A 24,054-nucleotide genomic window follows, 5' to 3' on the forward strand; every position below is an offset into this window, starting at 1 on the left:
AATCATAAATTTACATAGAGTAATGTTGTTTGATTCATTCTGTTTTTTCCCTTCCCCCCACCCCTCCCACCCCTCTTTTCCCTCTACACAGTCCTTCCTTCCTTCATACTTGCCCCCCTCCCTAACCCTAACTCTAACCCTAACACTAACTCTTCCCTCTCCCCATTATGTGTCATCATCCACTGATTAGCGTATCATTCGTCCTTTGGCTTTTTGAGATTGGTTTATCTCACTTAGCATGATAATCTCCAATTTCATCCATTTGCCTGCAAATGCCATAATTTTATCATTCTTTATGGCTGAGTAATATTCCATTATATATATATACCACAGTTTCTTTATCCATTCATCAGTTGAAGGACATCTAGGTTGGTTCCACAGTCTGGCTATTGTGAATTGAGCAGCTATGAACATTGATGTGGCTGTATCTCTGTAGTATGCTGATTTTAAGTCCTTTGGGTATAGGCCAAGGAGTGGGATAGCTGGGTCAAATGGTGGTTCCATTCCAAGTTTTCTAAGGAATCTCCACACTGCTTTCCAGAGTGGCTGCACTAATTTGCAGCCCCACCAGCAATGTATGAGTGTACCTTTTTCCCCACATCCTCGCCAACACCTGTTGTTCCTTGTATTCTTGATAATCGCCATTCTAATTGGGGGGAGATGGAATCTTAGGGTGGTAATTCTTAGTAATTTCTCTTATTACTAGAGATGTTGAACATTTTTCCATATGTTTGTTGATTGCTTGTAGATCTTCTTCTGTGAAGTGTCTATTCATTTCCTTAGCCCATTTGTCGACTGGACTATTTGAATTCTTGGAGTATAGTTTTTTGAGTTCTTTATAGATTCTGGAGATTAGTGCTCTATCTGAAGTATGATTGGCAATGATATTCTCCCACTCTGTAGCCTCTTTCTTCGCATTGCTGATAGTTTCCTTTGCTGAGAGAAAGCTTTTTAGTTTGAATCTATCCCAGTTATTGATTCTTGCTTTTATTTCTTGTGCTATGGGAGTCCTGTTAAGGAAGTCTGGTCCTAAGGCGACATGTTGAAGATCTGGACCTACTTTTTCTTCTATAATCTGCAGGGTCTCTGGTCTGATTCCGAGGTCCTTAATCTATTTTGAGTTTAGTTTTGTGCATGGTGAGAGATATGGGTTTAGTTTCATTCTATTGCATATGGATTTCCAATTCTCCCAGCACCATTTGTTGAAGAGGCTATCTTTTCTCCATTGCATATTTTTGGCACCACCTTTGTCTAGTATGAGAAAATTGTATTTATTTGGGTTTGTGTCTGTGTCCTCTGTTCTGTACCATTGATCTACCTTTCTATTTTGGTACCAATACCATGCCGTTATTGTTACTATTGCTTTGTAGTAGAGTTGAAGATCTGGTATTGCAATACCCCCTGTTTCACTCTTCCTGCTAAGGATTGCTTTAGCTATTCTGGGTTTCTTATTCTTCCAGATGAATTTCATAATTGCTTGCTCTAATTCTGTAAGGAACGTCATTGGGATTTTAATTGGAATTGCATTGAATCTGTATAGCACTTTAGTGTTCTACCAACTTTTAACCTTCTCTGAAATAAAAGAAATCTCCTTATCTGTACTTCTATATTTTAGTATGAGTACATTTTATCATATGTATTTGCTTTTTCTTTGTACCACTTTAATACACACGTGAAGATGATAATATATGAACCACTTATGTGCATCACTGTGGACATTGAAGAAAACAAATACAAGTAAGTGTTCATTAGTATTTCAAACATTTTACTCTAAAAATTTTTTTGTCAAAAAATATTGAGCTCACATATTCTCTTTGATTTCTTTTAATCCATTTATTCACCAGACACAATCTAACCATTTGTTAGGTAGCAGACATACTGTCCTGTTTCTAGGACCCTTCCATCGTGTCACTCTGCCCAGTCTAGCAAAGTGAGATACTAAAGTGAAGTGATATAACTCAATTGCACTTGAAGTGTTTCCTCACTCCTGTGTTGTATATCTTCCTGCAAAGTTCTTTCATTTTCATATGACTGCTCTGCATTATGCCTGTGTCTATGACCAGCCCAAAGTGGTGACATTCCTGATAAAGATGAATTGTGATGTCAACATCTGTGACGATGACAACAGCACAGCACTCATTAAGGTAGATAGTAGCTGAAGATGGGTTTGAATAGAATTCTAGAATGAAGGTGCATTTTTTTTTTCTTCCACTCAAAGTGGTTAGTTGGTAAACCTGTGGCCTGTTAAACTTGAATTCCTGGAACTGATGATCCTTTCCTTGGTGCAATCCTGACAGGCTGTACAATTCCAGGCGGAGGAGTGTGCCATGATTTTGCTGCAATCTAGTGCAGATCCAAATGTGACGGACGCCAGTGGCAACACTGCCCTGCACTATGCTGTCTACAGTAAGAGCACGTGCATGGCAGCAAACCTGCTTATGCACAAGGCGATGATTGAAGCAAAAAACAAGGTATGTTTAGATCAACTTTATTTACAATTATTTGACATCCATTTCTTTGCACAGTGATAGATATGGGCAATTTCAATATTTATCCTTTCAAAGAGTACTAGAAGATAGTTTTCTTTAAGGTAAAGTAAATATTTATTAAAAGAAGAGAAATTTTAGATGTGATTTTTTCCAATAACCTTATGAACCAATTTTTTCCATTAAGTGTAAAACAGTGCAGGAGAGCAGAATGTGCCTTGGAAATATGCTTCAGCTCTGCGTGTGTGGGGCGGGGTGCTGGGGATAGAACACAGGGGTGTTGTTCCCACTGCCCACATGACCAGTCATTTTTTTTTCCTTGTTTGTAATTCTTTTTGTATTTGCTTTTTAAATTCGTTCTTTGTAGTGGTACATGAGAGTGAAATGTATTTTGACATATCATACATACTGGAGAGCAGTCCACTTTGTGTTTTATTTGAGGCAGAGTCTTGCTAAAATGGCCAGAGAGATTTTCAAGTTTTTATTCTCCTACCCTCAGCTACTCAGCAGCTGGTACTTCAGGAGTGTAGTCCTGCGCCCAGTCAGGAATTGGGCTTGATCTTAAAATGCAAACCAAAAAAAGATTTTGATAAGCAAGCAGAATTTCATTACTGTTGACGAGTTCTATAAACATGACTTATCTCTCAGTGGTTAGTCTCAATTAGGGAAAATGGCAAGTAAAAGAAATGAGAAATAAATAGATCTATATGAAAGTTATGTAGTTGGGGAAAAGGAGAAAAAAGGGTCAGGTTGACTTCTGAAAACCATTTCCATTTGCGTATGAACAGGGTCTTTTCACATTCGTGGAAAATAAGAATTCCTTGTTTGTGAATGAAACTTTCAGACTTGGAAATGTGCACAGAGATTCATTTTAGGAGGAGTCAGATGTTAGGTTGAGGAGGTGCTACAGAAGAGGAATGGATAGATAATTGACTGTCAAATTGTCCATTTCTGGCAGAGGGAGCTACCTGAAGAAGGGTTTAAGCCCTTCTCTGAAATCTGTAATGCCTTACTGGGAGGTGGGAGAGATTTTTATTTTTATTTTTGATAGCATGACAGATAATGGCATATTACTGGACAGGTCTCCTATTTTTTCCCTGCCAGGGAAAGTCATGGAGTATTTTCTGTACATGACTATCTTATACATAACTGAAATGAAACTTAATTCAGAGCTCCCTGAAATTGGAGCTCCTTGAAACTCTAATTCCTAAAGTATTAGTGATTCCCACCAATGATTGTTGCCTCATAGGCATTAAGAAATGTTAGATTCCTTTCTCACTGGACGTAGAATATACTGTTTTTATAATATTTCAGAAGCAGATGATCAAATAACCTTTGTGTTCTGGTACAGTACTCCTGGGAAAGCAAGTATGCTTCAGAGTATAGAATGAGAAACTGCTGTGAAGATGAGCATCTAACTCATCCATTCAATGAGAAATACTTCAACATTTTATTACTAAATGTTAAGGTTCTTGTCTTTCCAAGTAAAAGATAGAGCCCCTGCCCTCAAACAGGTCTTGGTTCAAGTGTGGAGCAATCCTATTAGTGCATAGTACCATGGTAAAAGGAAGTTTCCTGGAGTCAGTCAGTGTTTCCAGTGAGTTGGGGAGATGGCTGAATGTCCCTTTGGCACCATAGGCAGGGGAGGGCCATCTCAAAGGGAAGGAGCAGCACTGGTCAAAGTGCAGTGGTCAAAGGAGGAAGAGCTACTGTGAGTTTTCTTTCTTTATTATAAATTCATTTTCATATGGTCCTTTATATGATTTCCAGTGCAGTTGTTACAATATACGCCTGTGTGAATCTGAAGTGTTTCTGTTTTCTTACAGGACAGCCTCACTCCACTATTACTTGCACTGAATGAAAACAATCAGCAAATGGCAGAATTCCTAGTGGACATGGGAGCAAGCATCCACGCGACAGATCATCATGGACGGTACAGCCTTTTACTTTTCCTCTGTTCCTTTTGACTTTAGTGTGGTGTAAAATGGTAAGAATACATGAGTCAGAAATGTTCCATTAATGGGAAGAAGTGGATTCTCTTACAATGTTTGGGACATCATAAACACTTTCAGCATAAACCATCAGTCATCAATTATTAAGGGTGGGCAACACAACAACAGTACACAACATTGTTCTTTTACCACTGCAGTGAAGAGTGATGTTTTGTTACGTATCATCAGATTTTGTTGCAACTGTGCTTTTCTAATTAGGTAATGGAATTTCATAGTATTTTGATTAGCTTTGAAAATTGGTCCTATTCATTGGCATTTGAGTATTGAATTTCCCATCTTTGTCATCTGATTTTTAAACATCTGCTTCTTTAATACTTACCTTTAGAAGTCTGAAGTTGAAAGCAGTGTTCCAAATCATTTTGTCTTTTGGATGCTGTTTGAATTAAATTGCTTTTCATGAAAAAGATTGATACTCGGGTATCTATATAGGACACTTGATTGCTGTTATTTGTTGGTGTTCCTGCTTTTCTTTTTTGAGTCTTAACAAATTCTGATGTTCTTCTTAATTGGAATGGTGAGATTTAAGAAAAGCAGCCTGAACTGGTTAATCTTTTGCTTCCCTCAAGAAAAGTCATACTTTTTTGATAAAGGGAAAAGTTATGGTGGACTATTCAATTTACACAAGACTGGGTTTACTTGTTTTTACATGAGAGTTGTACTACCTTGGTAATAGTACCTTTCAACAAATACGTTTCCTGTTGTGAAAAGGATGAAGTGGTTGTAAGTTTTATACAATAGCACATTGTTTGTAGCCTAAAATATTTTTATCAACATCATATGTGAAACACCTATGACCAGCATTATGAAGACTATTTTCACATGAATATTGTAATACTATATTTTTAATAAGCATATTCTGATTATCTTTATAAACATTATCAGTGTATTACTACTATCATTACTATTCCAATTTTAATCCTGAAAGCTGTTTTATTTCGTAGATTTTCAGCTGTTTATGAATTACAGCACAAGACTCTATTTTAGGCAAATAGTAGAGACTCATTCACTTCAGTTCATCCCTAATTCAAATAAATGACTTCAGCCTAGCGCACCAAAGGACATTAAATTAGTAAATTCTACACTGTATGACCCGAGTGGGTCAAGACACTTCCTGTAGCCTCCTTTTATCCCTGAAGTTCTTCTACATACATGAACCCTGAAGTGCTCTAGAGGTTTGTTTGCATGTGCAAATGGTTAATGTTACAGGGACAGGCAAGATATGAAATTGGTAGTAAGATCAGGTGAGCTGTTGGAATAACTTCATTAGGGTTCCTAAGGTGAAATCCTTTCTCTGCTCTTTTAGAACGTCATTGATGCTCGCAGCAGGACACAAAAGCAAAGGAACAATCAGGCTGCTGCTGCAAAAAGGAGTTGACGTGTGTTTGAAAGATCACTCTGGTAGGACCGCATTGTCCTATGCAGTCAATTGCAGTGATAGCCTGTAAGTGTTTACATGAAATGCTACTTTATATTTGAAAGGATTGAAGTCATTACAACAATTGCACCTTCTATATCAGGTTTCAGCTGAATTCTGGTAGTACTGGTAATTTGGCAAAGCAGCCATGAAACCAAGATCACTAAACAAAGTTAGAGAAGTCAGATTGCAAAGGTTGTGGTTTTCTTTCAGAACTTCATTCCATCCAAGAGCTGGGGTTTGACACTAGGGACTCAGGCATGTTAGGCAGGTTCTCTTCTTCTTCTGTGCAGAACACCCAAGAGCTTGTAGTTACGAATATCAGTATCATCCAGAACCCCTGTGCATGGGTTTCCAAGAGTGTCACCTGTTTGATGTTAAATTAGTTAAATTTAACAAATAATCTTGTGAATTTCCTATGAAGAGGAAATTAATTTCCTGTTAAGAACTAGTACCTTCAACCATACCCCCTAATTTTTTCAAGAAATTAAGGCTGTTCTTTAGTCAAGGAAAGGAACACATTCTTTCACAGGTACTGTAGAGGAAAAGGACATCATTATCACTCCTTTGATACTACTGTTACAATGATGCTCTTGAAATTTCCTCTTGCATTTAGCTAATAAATAAGGTCTACTGCCAGGTTGCACTAACTGATCCAGACCCCCTCCCTGTTCATGGTTATGCATACACAGACTTATAAGGTAGACACTTTATGAATTCATGTTTATTTGTGCTTACTCATCATTCCCAAAGTGGAATCACAGGCATTGGCATCTGGACCTCTTATTTTAGCCACATATTGTGAGGAACCTGACCTTTCCACTTAGTGTCAGAGTTTCGTGGAGCTGACACATTGTTTGGGACTTTCATGGTGAGTTAGGCTATAAGGCATCATTCTAAACCTTGGGATAGGTTCCAGAAATGTTTCAGGAGGTGATCACTTCTGATTCTTCTGTGGCCCCAGATCTGTACCCAATGAGCCTTTCCATGTGTAAAGAACTCTTTTTTTAGTCATGGGAGGAGCAATATCCTCTTTCCCTAGGGTGGGTTCCATCATTCCATTGTCCCTCAAGTGATCATTTTCCTGTAGTAATGAAACTCTCCCAATAGTATATATCCCTCAAGGTTTTTCAAATATTTTAAAATTAGCCTTAGGAGGACATGGAGTACAATTTTATGAAATTGAAGAAAACTTGGATTTAAGAGAGCTAAACTTCATCCTGTTTCAGTACTCTTTCCATATAAAGCAGGGTTTTGCATTCCTGGTCACTGGAGATAAATGCGAAGAAGATTAAGCAGTATTCTGACAAAGAGCTCCTGGTTAAGAGTTTCAATAGGTCCGGAAAGAGTAGGAATAGTCCAAGTCATGTCTCCCAGCTTTCATTATTTTTCTGCCCTGGATGAGACTGATTGGTTCAATCATAGGTGACAGTTATAGTATTTAATTTAATGGGATGATATATTTATAAATTGGTTTACCAACCATTACATAGCTGACTTCTCTGAAATTATAGATTCAAATACTAGCTAATGACCCAAGTTAGGACTTGAACTTTTCTGAGTACTTCAATATTGGAACATGAGGGAAAACACAGCTTGGTTCGCGTTTGCAATTCCTGAGTACTTCAGAATAGGGAACAAATTATTACATTGCTTTCCTCTTTCTCTGAGCATGGTTTTATAACATCCCATTAAATCTCCAGCCCAGTGAACTGAAGCAGTAAAATGCATATTGTTAAAAGAAAACTTAGGGAAATGACTTGTTGAACAACAATACGCTGGTGCTTAGAAGCTGGAACTTCTTCTAAGTTCAGGGTACCTTCTGACCCGGGAAGTCAGGGATAGCATGACCTCATTGAAAGTGCCAGTATCATGTGCCAAACTGTGAGGTCTTTGATTTATGTCTGCCTCACTTTCCCTTTTTGTCTTTTCATTACTATCTTCAAAAATATTTGTTGATTTTACAAACTTGAAGTGTGAGTGATAAGTTCTGTTAATAGAGCTGACTATGTGATCTGGTCTTATTTGATATATTTGCTAAATGTTTTCCAGATCAGTATTAAAATAGTAATATTATTTATTACTTTTTTGCACATGTCAGTAAAGAAATAACTGTTGCATATGAAGCAAAGCAATGTGAAATGTTTCAAAATAAATACCCAGGTAAGACTCTTTTCAGGAATTACTCTTAATACCTTTTATGTATGTATGTTTGTGTGTATGTGGAGATGAGGATTATGAACCCAGTGCCTCAAATGTGCTAGGCAAGCACTGTGCCACTTAGCCACAATCCTACCCTGTGAGTTACTCTTGGTTCTACTGGCCTAGATAAAAATGGAAGTGTAGCAATATTTAAACCACAAAAGAGCAAACTAAAATATCAAAAAATGGATTATATTCTTGTAAATATGAACCAGTGCTTTTTTTCAATGGTTTTTAATTCAGTATGACCTGAGAATATAAGGTTTACAATTTGTAAGATGAATCAGTATTTTCTATAGTAAATATCCAAATTTTAATTCTAGTCCTGAAATCCTGTATGTTTTCAGATCAATAAGAGTTTTGAGTTGTGTTTTCTCATTAGTTTCATTTTAGCCAATTATAGTCCATGGAATATCAAGTGTTTCTTTTAGTTTTCACAGTGTATGTATTATTAAAATTAGTGAATAGATAGTAGGACGCCATTTGTGCCACAGGCCAAGTGATTTGTGTCATCACAATAGGATGAAATACTCTATGAATCTTAGGGATTATTCTCTTCAGAATAGAATCAAACTTTGTTTAGTGTATTTTCAAGGATGTTTAAATTAGGAAACTAATAAACATATCCTGTTGCATTCAACTTTAGCTGTTTCCAATGTTACAACAACTAGGCCTTGCTGTAACATACAGTGACTTTAGCATCAGTAGGTGTCTTTTAAAAATTAAATACTTTGTGTATCTCAAGCATCAAAAATTTAGGTGATGGTTAAAGTTACATTGTTTGAGAAAATAAAAGTAGACCTTTGTCTTGAAATTGTTTTTGTTTTTAAAGTTTTATAAAGATTCAGTTTATAAGTATTCTACGTTGCTTATTTAAACTAAATGTATATGGATTCGTCAGCAGAAATACTTGCAGGAATGACATCAGAGGAAGAGCAGACAAGACTTGATGTCTGTGAAGTTAATGAACTAAAGGTATATTTTCAATGATCATTCTGCTTTAATCATGTTTTTGTTTTCATAATGAAGATAAGGCCAAGGGAAATTACTGTTTGAGCATTGCCCTTTAGAATCAAAACATCATATTTTGATATTTAATATTAAAACACGTTTAGCTGATTGTCAATTTAAACTATTCTTAAAACCTAAATAACTTGTAGCCAAAGTCCATCCTTGGAATGGAGGCATTAATTTCTCTGTATATTGGATGGACTTCCAATTGTGTAACATTGTTACCAACTGCAGAGGGCCCCTGGGAATTTGAGTCTCAGGTTGTGGGAAATATTCTCATAATCTCATAATGTTTGCTCCTTAATCATCTGAAGACTTTCTGTCATTTGTCCAAGTGGCCTGTGAACAGGGAAACTAATGCAGGAGAGGTGGTTGGTAAAGAGTTGTTACTTGCTCAAAGTATCTTGCTGTGTTGATTTAGAGAAAAACACTTTTCATTCAAGTGAACAATCAAGAGAATATTGGGAAGAGTGAGAAAGTGAGACAAGAGTGAGTAGGGATACAAAAATGTAATTCAGCTTGAGCGTGCCAGCTAATATTCTGAATGTTTCTTGTGCTTTCAAGGTTATAAGTTTTTTAAATTTTGTGTCAAAATATTGAAAGCATAGTTCCAGGATGACTTTAGATATTTAAAAGCTAGTGGGGGTTCTGTGGGCCAGGTGTGAAGGTGCTGGGGTTGGTAGTAAAGTGGCATGCGGGGCAAGGTGGATTGTGGGAAGGTGGCTAAGCTATTTGTCAAATCAGGGGGACCTGACTGACCATGTCCACGTAGCCCAGCTTTCCTGGGACAGGTGGATCAGGGCCAGGTGCTGGGTCCTACTGGTTGATGCTGAACCTTTGTGCCACACCAGGTGGGTCTCTTGGCCAAGTGACAACTTGGCATGCAGAGCTGTGGGCTGATAGTGAAGCTAAGGGTCTAGTAGGCAGGGCTTGGTTGGGGGACTGGAGGGTTGGGAGATTAGCGAGGGAGTGGCATACTGGTGATGAAATTGGTAGGCCCTGAAGACCCTGGGACCAGTGGGTGTTGGACTGAGGTGGGAGTCAGGGAAACAAATGATTATGCTGTCAATTTTTCAAAAATCGCCAGTCTCATGAGTTTTGTTATTTGTTTTTTTTTTTTTTGATTCATCTGTTTACATGATTTTGTTACATCATGTAATACAAAATTGTATTTCCATTTGAGCATTGCAACTCACATTGTATACATTTGTTGTGCTTTCAAAGTTACAGATTTTCATTGTCAAAATTTTGAAATCATAGTTCCAACATGACTATAAATATTTAGAAACAACTGTATATCCCTCCGCGCATTTAAAAAAAAAAAAAAAAAAAAGCAGTGTCCTGCATTTTTTTTTTTTTTTTTTTTTTTTGGTGGTGCTGGGGATCGAACCCAGGGCACTCTACCAACTGAACTATCTCCCCAGCCCCTCCTGCATTTTTTGAATCAGCTGTTTACATGGTGGTGTTATCAAAAGATGGGTAAGTTTAGACATGTGTGGTTTCATCACATTAGGAGCACACACCCCCAGCCAAACATTTGGTACCTGACTCCCAAGTTAGAAGACAAGGTTTAAGGTACACTGAGTTTTATAGATTGAAACTCAAAAACAAAGAACAACCATTCAGAGATATTAGGTAAGAGACAACTAGATGAGGCTTCCTATTGTTCTCCAATACATTCAATTACTTTAACTAAATTACACATGTAATGTATCTGATGGGATAAAATTCATCTGACTGATTTGAGGAAATTTATGATCCAGCATAATGGAATTGATGGAATCAATGGAACCATTTCCTTAGGTTTTTTTCCCCATAAAATGCTAGGTCACAAGACTAGGTGTGTGGATGGGATCCTTTACACTTCCTTGAATAGTTTTCCCATATTCTAAGTAGAATATCAGGCTAGAGCAGTAAATATTTCCACTTCCTCAGGCTGTGCAATTTAACTGATGGTTATTGATTGTGAAATCAGAAAACAAGCTCATTTTCCAGTGTTGTGTATTCGCAACTCTGCAGTTTCACTCTGTCCCTCATTCTGTGGTAACTTTGGCCTTAACTTCCATGACAACCATTCCCATTTTTAAAACCTCAGACTCCAAATGAGAAAAGTGTTAAACGCAGCGGTGGAAAGAGTAGCTTAGTGTGGAAATGGGAAAGCTGCCTGTAGCTCCTGAAGCCCCATGAAGTCTGTTCTCTAATCTGCCTGTTGAATGTGAGATCAGGTAATAAAGACAGAAAAGGACAAGTCTCTCTCTTTTTCCTCCTGCCAGTCACTTGGGGATTGAAAACACTATGTGGCCAAGAAAGGATGAAATTAAAGCATAGTATGAACAATGTCCCTTTTTACCTTTTGGAACATGGTTTCTTTCACTCAAAGAGAAATGAAGCAGAATCTGTAAATATTTAATTGGAGGGTATTTAGAAAATTAAAGTAAGCACCTATTTTCCTTTTGCATAACGAAGACATGGCAATTCATCAAAGCCAGATTATAATCTCAAGGAAAACAAAAATGTGCCTTTTGTTGAAAAGTATCATCTCTCTCACTATCAATCTTTCCTAAAAGGATGAACAACACTGCCGGGGACCTGAAATAGAGAAAATTGAAACCCCAGCAATGTGTGAAGGTAGTGCTGCTGCTTCTACCTCTAGTCATGATGAACTTCAAAAACCCAATAGACAGCAGTTGGCTCTTGAGAAGGAACCTCATGATCAGTAAGACTATGGAAATATTTCCTAGTAGATAATAGTTATTAATTTTTAAAATGAATTCTAAATTGGGCTATATTTATGATTGTGAAATGTTATGCCTTCATTAGGGCTATTCATCCTTGCATGAGTCTCAGAACAAGGTATCCAAACAGGGAGGTACCAGTGCTTTAATTATACTAACACATAGTTCAACTACATTAATAAGTATGTCATTCATGTAGTTGTCTCGCATGTTGGCAAATGTGAGGAAAATGATGTTCTTACCCACTATTGGTAAATGGAATTTGAAAAACCTGTTTGAAGGGTGATTTGAAGCATGTATCAAAATCTCAAGTATATCGTTTTTTTCTTTTAGAAGCTTCATTTCTAGAACTGAAGCCTTCCAGGTCAGATAAATGTGACTTCAAATCATTATATGCATGCATATGATAAGGGAGATTATTATATATTATATACTACAAAGAGTGACTGCATAATGATATACCACATGTCCATGAAGGATAATATATATGCTAAGGATATTTATATAAACATGTTGGGGGTAAACTATCAACATTTCATAAAGGGTGTGTCATACTGTAAATCAGAAATTGGAAAACCTTCTTTGGCAAAATCTCAGGTAGTCGCTATTTTCTGCTCTGTGGATAATTGGGTCCTATGGGTGTGGCTACATTCCTCCCAACCTGCATGTATAGGGGCTAGGCCATTCCTCAGCAGCAGAGTGCTTGGACAGCATACAGATTGCCCCCAGTTGGATCACAAGCACAACAAAACCCTCTCCCAAACCACAAATCTTTACCTATATAGGCAGTGTGCTGCATTTGGCCCACAGACAGTAGTTTCTTGACCCCTTCCTCTATTGAGATGGTCATATGATTCCTGTTCTTAATTCTGTTTAAGTGATGAATCACATTTATTGATTTTCCTTAGGTCAAACCATCCTTGCATCTCTGGGAGGAAGCTCACTTGAACATGGTGTATTATCTTCTTACTGTGCTTTTGAATGCATTTTGCATTGAAAATATGAATTTTTACATCTATCTTCTTTATCAGGGATTTTGATGTGTAGTTGTCTCTCCTTGGTGTGTCTTTGTCAGGTTGTGATATCAGGTTATGTGTTCATGCAGTGTATCTGGGAGTGTGGCCTCCCTTTGAATTTCCATGGAATAATTTGAGAAAGACGGATGCTCTTACTCTTTTAAAGATCCAGTAGAATTCATCTGAAAATCCACTGATCCTGTCATTTCTTAGCTGTTAGGCCTTTAAATGTGGTTTCAAGCTCATTAGTCAGTATTGGTCTGTTGAGGTTTTCTACCTCTTCATGGCTCAACATGGGCAGGTCATATGTGTCTAGAAATTCGTCAATGTGTTCTAGATTTTCCAGTTTGTTAGTCAACATTTCCACAATAGTTTCTAATGATCCTCTGGATTTCAAAAGCTTCTGTGCTATTATTATTCCCTTTCTCATCTCTGTTGTTGTGGATTCATACTTCTCTCTCTTCCTTTGTTAGTTTGGCTATGTGTTTATCAATCCTCTTTATCATTTCAAGTGTCCAACTCCCTGTTTTTTCATTTCTTCATATTTTTTCCCAATTTCATAAATTTTTGCTCCCCTGTCTTCCACTGGTTTTGCAGTTAGTTTTTCCTTTCCTAAGGTGTTGAGGTGTAGTGTATGAATTTACATATCTGGACCTACTTTTTAAAAATGTAGGTACTCGGTGGTAAATACTTTGTACTAATTGTTTTTATACTTTCTGAGATGTAGTGATTGGGGTTGGGGATGTGGCTCAGTTAGGTCAAATGCTTGCCTGGCAAGCATGAGGCTCTGGGTTCAAATCCCCCAGCACCAAAGAAAATAAATAAATAAAAAAAAATAAGAACATTCTGGAAATACTGATTAGTTTTATGTTTTCTCTTATTTCTTCAGAATATATCTTTCTCCTTTGATCCATTCTTTACTTCAAAGAGTATTGTTCAAAATCCTTTTGTTCATATGGTTTTAATTATTTTTCTTGGCTGTTGAATTCTAAGTTAATTTCATTAAGATCCAATAGGATGTGCGGGATTATATTGACTTTTTGTGTCAGCTGAGACTTAGGTTGTGACATATGAAGAAGAGATTTGTTGGGCATAGGAATCTTGGCTGGGAATTGTTTTCTTTTAGATCTTGAAATATCTCATTCCAGGCCCTCCTTCATTTTAGGATTTGAGTTGAGAAGTCAGAAGTGAGCCTTGTTGACTTGCCTATCAGTATGAGTTGGTGTCATGATTTTTGTTTTGGGGATTAGATCCAGTACCCACTAAGCCACATCCCCAGCACTTCTTAGTTTGGTCTCACTACGTTCCTTAGGGCCTCACAAAAGTGCTGAGTCTGGTCTGGAACTTGCAATCCTCCTGCCTCAGCCTCCCAAGTTACTTGGATAACAGGTGTGTTGCCACCATGTCTGGCAGAATATCCTAATTTTGAAAAACACTTTGAAGTGCTTACTTTCTACTGGTGATACTGAGGGGAAGTTTTGCAATTACCAACTTAAATTCTGTCACTTCACAGGGCAAAAATGGATATGGACAATGAGAGGGACATTGTCGAAGAGATTCTGCACAATCAAATTTTCTATGAAAAAGAGGTGAGTATGGCAGCAGAGAAAATGAATTCTCAGATATTTTCTCTGTTCCTCTTCAAATATTTGGAAGTCTGTATTTATATGAATACATATTTTGAAATTTCAGTATATATTTCATGAAAAGTATTGAGGAGATGAGTTTTAATATGTATATGTATGCATTCGACATTTTAATATACTCATGAGATTGAGTGTACATGCATTTGGGAAGTGGTGGTGGCGTTTTCTAAATAAGATTGAATTCCCTATGAGAACTCTTTTCCAGGGATATCGCATATTGAATTATTTGACTTTCTGTTCATCATGGAAGGTTTTTATCTCATACTCAGTTATGTAGGATTGGGTGGATACAATAAGCTTGGTCTTCACCTGATTTTTTTGAGGACAGTAGAGAGATGTGTCGAAGCCCTCCTGTCTTTTAATGACAGCACTAAGAAATTAGTTGAAATTCTAATTGGCTTACCTCAAAAGGCAACCTCCTGTTTTCTCTTCCAGGTTTTCAAACTTCTATCCTCATTGTGTACATTAGACGTTTTCATTTTTATGTATTTTGGAGAGCATTGTGTTCCTAAGGTTTAGGCAATTTTCTGGTATTTTATTAAAAACCTTGTTCACTCCCTTAGTGTTCCCTTAGTGTTCATGTGCTTAGGTGCCTTCGTCTACACCAGGCATTCTTAGATGTGTTCTCTTAATGTTTTCCCAGATTACTATTGTGTTGTGTGCATGGTATCTTAATGTCTATTCCATGTTGAATGCATTACTTTGCACATAATAAATTTTACCTTCAGGGCTTGAGAATGTGTTTTCTCTGTGAACTAAGCTTCCTTTTCTAGGAATACTCTTTGTTTCTTTCTTAGACTGACTCTCTACTGATTGAAATATTTCTCATTCCATGTTTTTCTCTATAGTTCATTTCTTACTTCTTCTTTCACAGTTCATTGATGATTTTAAATATAGATTTTAAAATTCCTTCTCCAGCATTTCCTTCTCGTTGTTGTCAGCAAGGTCAGTTGTTGAAATTTCTGGACTGTTAGGGAAGCTTGCTCCCCTTTTCCTCTGGTCTGCATGTCTCTCCATATTCTGGGATGATTCTCTCTTTTACTTTTATGCAAGGGATGATTTAGTGAGCTCCTTCCTCTTAAGTGCCCCGGACAGGGCAAATAGCCAGGTGTTGTTCTCCTGTACCATATGTGTACTTAGCTGTTCCCAGTATCACACTTTGTGATCAGACATTAAACTCTTAATACTACAGTCACATCAGATCAGCACAATGTACCAGCAGAACTTTGGGGGGAACATGTAGAAAATGCTTCCATGCTTCCTTTCATCCAGGTCTAAAGTTGTAGTAGTAGTCTGCAATAAGTCAATAAATATGTTATTAAAGATAGTAAAATTACTTTTATAATATAGGTGCTGAAAAGGACAGGAAATAATTTGGAAAAGAAAGCAGAGAAAGAGAAAAGATGGAAAAGTGTAATAGAAATCAAGGTATAAAAAAGGAAAAGATGGGAAGGGTGGATGTGAGGCAGTAGCAGCTAACTCAGGAAGAAAAAGAGGGAGTGAGGAGAAAGTGTAATAGACCTGAGCTAGTAAAACAGTTATTTCAAGGAGAGGTAACAGTCTAGGAGGCCCTCTCTCTTGTCCTTGGTGTATCTGCATACCTACTGTGTTTCTGCTCAGTTACAGGGATGGTGCCTGATTTTCTGGGACTCCACAGCCTGTCTGATTTTTTCTGTAAGGGAGTGTATTTGTGTGAGCTCTCCTGAAGAAGAGCTGTGTGAGTCCTGTGAGTCCAGTGCTGTCACATCCAGAATGGGCTCCCCATCCCTATTTTGATGTGTGTTGGGGGTGTGGTAGTCTAAGTTAGAGGCATATCAGCCTCTTTGCTGTGGTGCTGGGTGTCTCATGGTGGGTACATAAGGATCTTCTGCAATCAGGTCACAGGTCAGTGGGTTTCTATTAGGGTACACTGGGAGGTAGCTAACACACATGGGGTTCAACTTTATAAGCCACTGTGGTTTTTACTGGCACTATGTATGCCCCTGGTTCTCTGCTGACTGCTTGGTGTTATCCTCAGGAGCTGTCTTCTGTGAGTCTGAATGAGAGTTAACTGACAGCTCTGGGACTTAGAACTTTGTATCCTCCTTGTGCTGGTGGGACACATGCACTATTTTCCAGGTCCCTATGTTTTTCTCACCGGCTGTTTTTTGTTGTTCAGCCCAGGGACCTGAGCCTGGGTGCTTGGAGTGTGTTATGCTGCATCATCTGGCTGCTTCTCTTGGAAGCAGGAGTGCAGGATGCAGGTTCATGTCTGCCACTGATGGCGTGAAATGCTGAGCACCCACTCCTCTGCACAGGGTCGTCTTTCAAATGGCACAGGCTGTTGTGGCTGTCCTCAAGTGTGGGACTTGTGTTTGAAGGCTTTTTGTGTGTGATCTGTGGCACAGCAGGCTCCAACCTGGTTGATGTAGAATACAGGGGTACCACCCTTGAGTCTGGGGCAGAGCACCAATTTGTCTGTCTGTGTAGAATATAGGGGTACCACCCTTGAGTCTGGGGCAGAGCACCAATTTGTCTGTCGGTGTTTGAGCTCCTGTTGCCTCTGGTGGTAATATTTTGGAGCCAAGTCACTTTTGCTGGGACTTGTGTAGAGTTGGTAAAATTGCTTGCTGGATTTCTGCTTCTGTGGAATGCCTGGCTTTGCAATGTCTGTGGGCTGTGGATGTCACAGAAACCTCTACCCTGACTAGGACATCCCTCCATGGATTTTCCAGTCACCATGATTGGGGATAGCATGCCAGTGATTCCCTCCTATACTGAGCTCCTGCAGAGTTTGGGGAGAGATCTGAGTTGGATTTAATAGTTCTTTTGTTTTACGTCTTGAGATTTATTATTCTTTATAAGGAAATCAGTGTCTTCACCAGTATGCTGGAATGTGGAACTTATATATAGTCCCAGCAATTGCAAAGTTCCTCTCTTAATTCCTAGGTCTTCCATCTACTTTGAATTGAATTTTGTGTGGGATGAAAGATCTAATTTCATTCTTTTCTTTGAGTGGACAGATATGGTATCTTTACATCTATGAATATTATTGAGGGAAAAATAAGTTATAAAACTATGGACAGAAAAATATATACATATATGAAAAAAAGTTATCTCTAAAACATACATATGTGTATAATTTAGAATTACATTTGTGGTATACTATATATGAAGAAACATATACTTCAATATACAAAACATATATGAAGACCTAGACATAGAGGAGGTAAATTACCACAAGATTCGTAGTTATCATTCAGTGTGTGGGGGTCAAGAAGGGAATGCACACATGGGGGCACAAAAGGGACATAAAAAAAATTTCAGCCTGTTCTATACTTTAAGGTGCCCAGAAGGACTGCTTTTGTTTTCCTTATCTAACTGTACATATGAGATAGATTCACTTCTGTTTATGCTAATTAGAAATGTGAAATCAAAGAAAAATGGGTCTCACTCAAAAGGGAAGACATCAAATTGCTTTTCACCCAGATAAAGGTACACAAATGGGCAGTAGAACAATTCATGATTTCCCCAAAGGCAGAACAGGATAAATACACTTATACTCAAAATTTCTAACAATGACATGAGTAATTAATGTTTGAAATGTGATATACAGCAATATTCTAAGAGAAAGAGTCCCCCACCCAAACTGTCTTCTGTTGTATCCTAATGGATGGCATTAACTGAATAAATTGAGATGTTAATTAAGAGAACCCATCAACTCAAATGTCCATCTCTTTGAGAGCTATATTTCTCACAAAAGATTATTGTCATGGTACTTTATTGTTTTTAAAGAAATATAACCTTTTTTGAGATGCCTTTTATTGATTTACACATAATGTCTCTGATATTCACAGTACAATTCAGAATGTCACAAAATATTATGTCATATAACTGTCACCACAAAACATACAACATTTTCCTTACTCTTCAAAGATTTCAACCTGGTCATTTGCCGTCAATTCCCACATTTCCTTCTAGGCCCAGGCAAGCATTGATTTTCTTTTTATAAATAGTTTTTCTTGTTCAAGAATGTATCAACAAATCGTAAAGTACGTATGCTCCATGTCTGATTTCTTTCCCTTGGAACATTTTTAAGATCCATTCATGCTGTTGCATTTATCAGTGGTTAATTTCTTTTCATTATTGTTCATAAATTGCTTATTCAGATATACCAAAATTTGCTTATTGTCCTGTTTGTGGACATTTGAGATCTTTCCAGTTCAAGCTCATATGTAGAAAGCCATTAACATTTGTGTACAAGTTTCTGTGTCCATCAATGTTTTCAGATCCCTGGGGTAAATATCTTGGGTAGCTCAATATTTAACAGTATGTTCATGCCTGTGTTCTAAAATTGTTGTGCTAGTTTACATTCTCATTAGCAATAGCAGAGAATTCTGTCTGCTCTCTACATCTTTTCCTAGTCTCCTTGTCGCTTTAATTGGCATTTCCCTGGTGATTAGTAATGCTGAACATATTTTTTTCAAAATTTTTTAATTTTTTTTAATTTTTTTTATCCATTCTATGGAAATGAGGTCCAACTTTTCATTTCTCTGGTTGTAAACAAAGTAGTCACATGGTTTGTGTAATCATACATGCACATAGGGTAATGATGTTTGTCTCATTTCACCATCTTTCCCTCTCCCACCTCTCCTCACCCCTCCTCACCCCTCATTTCCCTCTACACAATCCATCCTTCCTCCATTCTTCCCTTACTCCCTCTGCCCCATTATGTATCATCATCCACTTATCAGAGAAAACATTTGGCATTTGTCTTTTGAGGATTAGCTTATCTCCTCAGCATGATGTTCTCCAACTCCATCCATTTACCTGCAAATACTGTCATCTTATTCTTTATGGCTGAATAATATTCCATTTTGTATGTACACCACAGTTTCTTTATCCATTCATCTACCGAAGGGAATCTAGGTTGGTTCCACAATCTACCTATTGTGAATTAAACTGCTATAAACATTGATGTGGCTGTGTCACTGTATTATACTGATTTCAAGTCCATTGGGTATAAGCCCAAGGAGTGGGGTAGGTGGGTCTAATGGTGTTCCATTCCAAGTTTTCTAAGGAATCTCCGTACTGCTTCCCAGAGTGGCTGCACCAATTTGCAGTTCCACCAGCAATGTGTGAGTGTACCTTTCCCCCCACATCCTCGCCAAGACCTTTCGTTGCTTTTATTCTTTATAATAGCCATTGTAATTGGAGTGAGATGAAATCTTAGGTACTTTTGATTTGCATTTCTCTTGTTACTAGAGATGTTTTACATTTTTTCATATATCTGTTGATCACTTGTATATCTTCTGTGAAGTCGTTAGCCTATTTATTGATTGGGTTATTTTTATTCTTGGTGTAAAGTTTTTTAAGTTCTTCATAAATTATGGAGATTAGTGCTATATCTGAAGTGCATGTGGAAAAGATTTTCTCCCACTCTGTAACTCTTTTCACATTTTCAATCGCACCCTTTGCTGAGATCAAGCTTTTTAGTTTGAACCCATCCCATTTATTGATTCTTGCTCTTATGTCTTACCACAGAACACTAAAGAAATTAAAGAAAACCTTAGAAGACAGAATGATCTCCCTTGACCTTCATAGGCAAAATTAATATTGTCAAAATGGCCATACTACTGAAAGTGCTGTACAGATTCAGTGCAATTCCAATTAAAATCCCAATGACATACCTAGTAGAAATAGAGAAAGTACTCATGAAATTCATTTGGAAGAATAAGAGACCCAGAATAGCCAAAGCTGCTGGGGTCCAGCCCTAGCAGGATTTCATGGGTTCCACACTGGTAAACGGGATGCGGGAGACAGCGTCGGCGATGGATGGAGAATGAAAGACACAGACTCTAGTTCTGGTGCAGTCAATCCCACTTTATTCTGGGGAAGGCTGGGTTTATATACATTTTTCTTCAGGCTTTGATGACAGGCTTGTGACTAATAAAATCAAAGAAGTTTCCAAAGCATAGGCAGAAATTGTTTTTACCGAAAGATTGAGAAAACAGTAATCTTACAGATTATCCTTACTTGATCACAATTATTTTAAGCATTTCTAACTACGTCAATGAGCTATTATAATGTTTATTTCCTTAATATCTAAACTCTATATGACCTAAGACTATTTTTATTATTTTTGCAGTAAAGCGATAGACAAATAATGTCATGTGACCATTTCTACTAGGTCCATCTGGTTAATATCTAAAATTGCTGAATTAAGAGTTACAGGAGGGCAGCGGTCCCAATGGTTATTATGTACCAACGTTTATTATAGGGGTGACATATTCTTTGTAGGAAGGAAGGAATGTTGTGAAACCTTATGCTTTTACCTTACCACCACACATAAACACAACCATCATCTGAATTAAACCACCCCGAAGGAGACAGGGGGAGACAAGCCTTTAGGGGGGTACCAAGGCTTGCCATTGATAAAATAAGCTAGTCATATCTAGTAGCTACTGTGGGAGATGCTTTGTGTTTAGAACTTGGGGAAACATTGTTATATATAAATTTCTGTGCCCCAGAAGGTTCTGGCTGTGCCAGTAAATGCAGTGTTTGATTTTTAACATAATAAAAACATTCTCCTGTATTGAGGTTAACATCACAGGGTTTCAACATGTGTTTTGTCTCTGTGATGTTTTTCTGGAAATTTGTAGAATTATTCCCATCACCTCTAGCAAGATCCTCAGACTGAAGTGAGTAATGTATTATTAGGAAAACTCCACAGAATAACATCCAAGTTAGGGAGGCATACATCTGGCTACAATCCTTTTAGGATGAGTCTCTGCAATCATCCTGAGTGGAACTCTGTCAAGCACTGCAGGGAGAGCCAGGTGCCCCCGCACAAAGCAGTCCTTAGCAGGAAGAGTGATGCAGGAGGTATCACAATACCAGAACTTCAGCAATATTACAGAGCCATAGTAACAAAAATGGCGTGCTACTGGCACCAAACTAGACAGATAGAGCAGTGGTACAGAATAGAGGAAACAGAGACAAATCCACGTGCACACAGTTATCACAGACTAGACAAAGGTGCAAAAAGCATACAGTGGAGAAAGATAGTCTCTTCAACAAATTGTGCTGGTGAAACTGGAAATTCATATGCAATAAAATGAAATTGAACCCCTATCTCTCACGTGGTACAAAACTCAACTCAAAATGGATCAAGGACCTAGGAATTAGACCAGATACCCTGCACCAAATAGAAGGAGAAGGTAGGACCAAATGAAGATTTGGTCCATGTTGGCTTAGGACCAGACTTCCGTAACAAGACTGACCATATTTTCAATAGCCATTCATGTGTCTGTGACTGCCAATCCAAATCCTTTACCCTTCTTTGTTGAGTTGTCTTATTACTGAGTTTAAATATTTTTTCTTGATGTGACTCCTTTGTCAGACATAGGCTACATAAGTATTGTCTCTTACTCTGAGCTTGTTTTTTCTTTCATTACACTGCATTCCAAAGAAACTTTTTCATTTTTTTCCATTTGTTTTTAGATAGCATTCATTAGGTAAATATGCCATCACTTACAGAGAAAAATATTTCAGGGCGTAGCCCTTAAAATTCAGGTATTGTTCAATCCACCTGTGAAAGATAAAATCAAAATAGTAATTTGAATTTCAAAGTGTAGAATACACATGCTATGCTCTGTAGTGACTTTGTGGTATAATATAATTTTGAGAAGACTTCTGCATTCAGAGGAGTTCAAAGTAAGATCTATGAGATTGTGCATTCAGTTCATTTACATTCAAAGACACTACATTTGCTTCATGGCTGTAATGATTGAAACTCGTTCTCTAATTTTCTCCTCTTTGAGAAAACAAAAGGAAGATTCAATACTAGGTTGACTAATGAATATTCAAAGCTGCCCCTCTCCCTTAGAATCAGCCAAAGAAAATCACATAAAAATATTTGACTTGGATAACTAAAAATATAGTTCCAGTATTTCATAAACAGTGATGCTTCTCATCATAAATTTTTTGCTTCTCGTTTTTCCTTTTAACTTGATAGCAGTGCTTTCTAACGTGGTACAGATGTGCACTTGTATTTGCACATGCCTGAGTGTGCACGTGCATGGAAATAAGTATCCTAACTCCAAACATGTCATGTAGGAGGAATTTTTTTTTCTGTTTGCTACAACCTAGGCAAATCAGTACAGGTAATAAAGAGCAAAGAATCACAAAAAGAGTCACATGATTATCTCAGTAGGTACAGAAGCAGTGTGTGATAAGAATCCACATGAGCTTCATGAAAGAATTTCTTGAAGAAAGTAGGCATAGAGGAATGAGCGTCAACATCATAAACGCTACACCCAACAGACTTATAGCCAGCATCATACTGAAGGTGCACAAATTGAGAGTATTTCCTCCACAATGAGAACAGAATGGGGTGTCCACTCTGCACACTAGTATTCAACTTATGGCTCCAGAGTTTAGAGAAATAATGTAATGCAGTTGGGAAAGTAGTCACAAGTGCCCGACTTGCAGGTTAAATTTTTCCATACTTGGAAAACCAGAGAGACGCCACCAAAATACTCAGAATTGATAAGCAAATTCAACAAACAGCAGGATACACAGTGAATAGCTTTTCTGTACACCAATAATGAACTCCCTTAGCAACAAATAAGGAAAAACATCCCATTCACATTAATATCACAAAAAAATGAAAGAAATGAATTACCAAGGAATAATCTTAACTAAGAAGTGAAAGATATCTAGGATGAAAATTGGAAAACACTGGAGAGAAATAAAGACACTGAACTTGGACAGAACTCCCATGTGCATGAATTGTGAGGCGGACAATGTACAACACACAGTTGTATCAAAGTCAAAATCAATTACAGATTCCATGCAATCCTCCACAAAGCATCAATGTCATGTTCCCCTGACCTGGAGAAAACAATGCTCAAAAAAACTTCAGACCACAAAGGACCCTGAAGAGTTCAAGTCATCTAGAACAAAATTACTACGAGAGGCATCACAACACCTGACTGACTGCACATTATATTTCACAAATATGCTAAAAACTAGAAAGCGTGTGGCAGAGGAATAGAAGAATGGAGCCAGAAAGAGACTCCTACGTACACAGATATTGAATAAAGGTGCTGAAAACATTAGCTGGCTGAAAGAGAGCTTTGTGAACAAATGGTGCTGGGAATCTGGACATGCAAATTGAAATAACTGGAACAATTATCCTTTTATCTCACTTTGAAAAAACTCAAGACAAAAGGCATCAGAGATATTAAAGGAAGACTGAAGACTTTGAAATGTTGCAATAGTTTTTGAAGCGTATTCCAATAGCTCAGGAAATAACAGGAAGAGTTTATAAAGTGGGAGTATGTCAATTGAAAACTTCAGCACAACAAAGCTCTGTGTTGGATCTCACGAGTGAAGAGAAGACTCGGAATGGGAGAAAATATTTGCAGGTAATCATCTCCTGATGATTACTATCCAGAATATATGAAATACGGAAAACAACTTAAATCAAATGAACAAGTAATCCAATAAAAAAATTGGGGGTATGATCTGAGCAGACACTTCTCCCAAG

At 37.6% G+C, this 24,054-nt stretch overlaps 1 protein-coding gene across 4 annotated transcripts in view; it reads left to right on the forward strand.

Annotated features, from left to right (window-relative positions):
- The first annotated feature begins 1,996 nt into the window (after nt 1–1,996).
- Nucleotides 1,997–24,054, forward strand: part of LOC306641188 (uncharacterized protein) — a 56,201-nt gene continuing 34,143 nt past the window's right edge. For 3 of the 4 annotated variants that reach the window (XR_013758054.1, XM_079106132.1, XM_079106131.1), the window contains exons 1-8: nt 1,997–2,144; nt 2,298–2,471; nt 4,313–4,419; nt 5,802–5,939; nt 8,014–8,075; nt 9,016–9,089; nt 11,693–11,841; nt 14,390–14,465. Coding sequence is in view for 3 of the 4 variants with exons in the window: in XM_079106132.1 (XP_078962258.1) it covers nt 2,028–2,144; nt 2,298–2,471; nt 4,313–4,419; nt 5,802–5,939; nt 8,014–8,075; nt 9,016–9,089; nt 11,693–11,841; nt 14,390–14,465 (897 nt within the window). In the remaining variant the exon portion in view is untranslated. The remainder of the gene's footprint in view (nt 2,145–2,297; nt 2,472–4,312; nt 4,420–5,801; nt 5,940–8,013; nt 8,076–9,015; nt 9,090–11,692; nt 11,842–14,389; nt 14,466–24,054) is intronic. The other variant, XM_079106133.1, reaches the window with a different exon arrangement.

The sequence above is a fragment of the Sciurus vulgaris genome (genome assembly GCF_902686455.1).
Source record: "Sciurus vulgaris genome assembly, chromosome: 12".
Taxonomy (NCBI): Eukaryota; Metazoa; Chordata; class Mammalia; order Rodentia; family Sciuridae; genus Sciurus; species Sciurus vulgaris.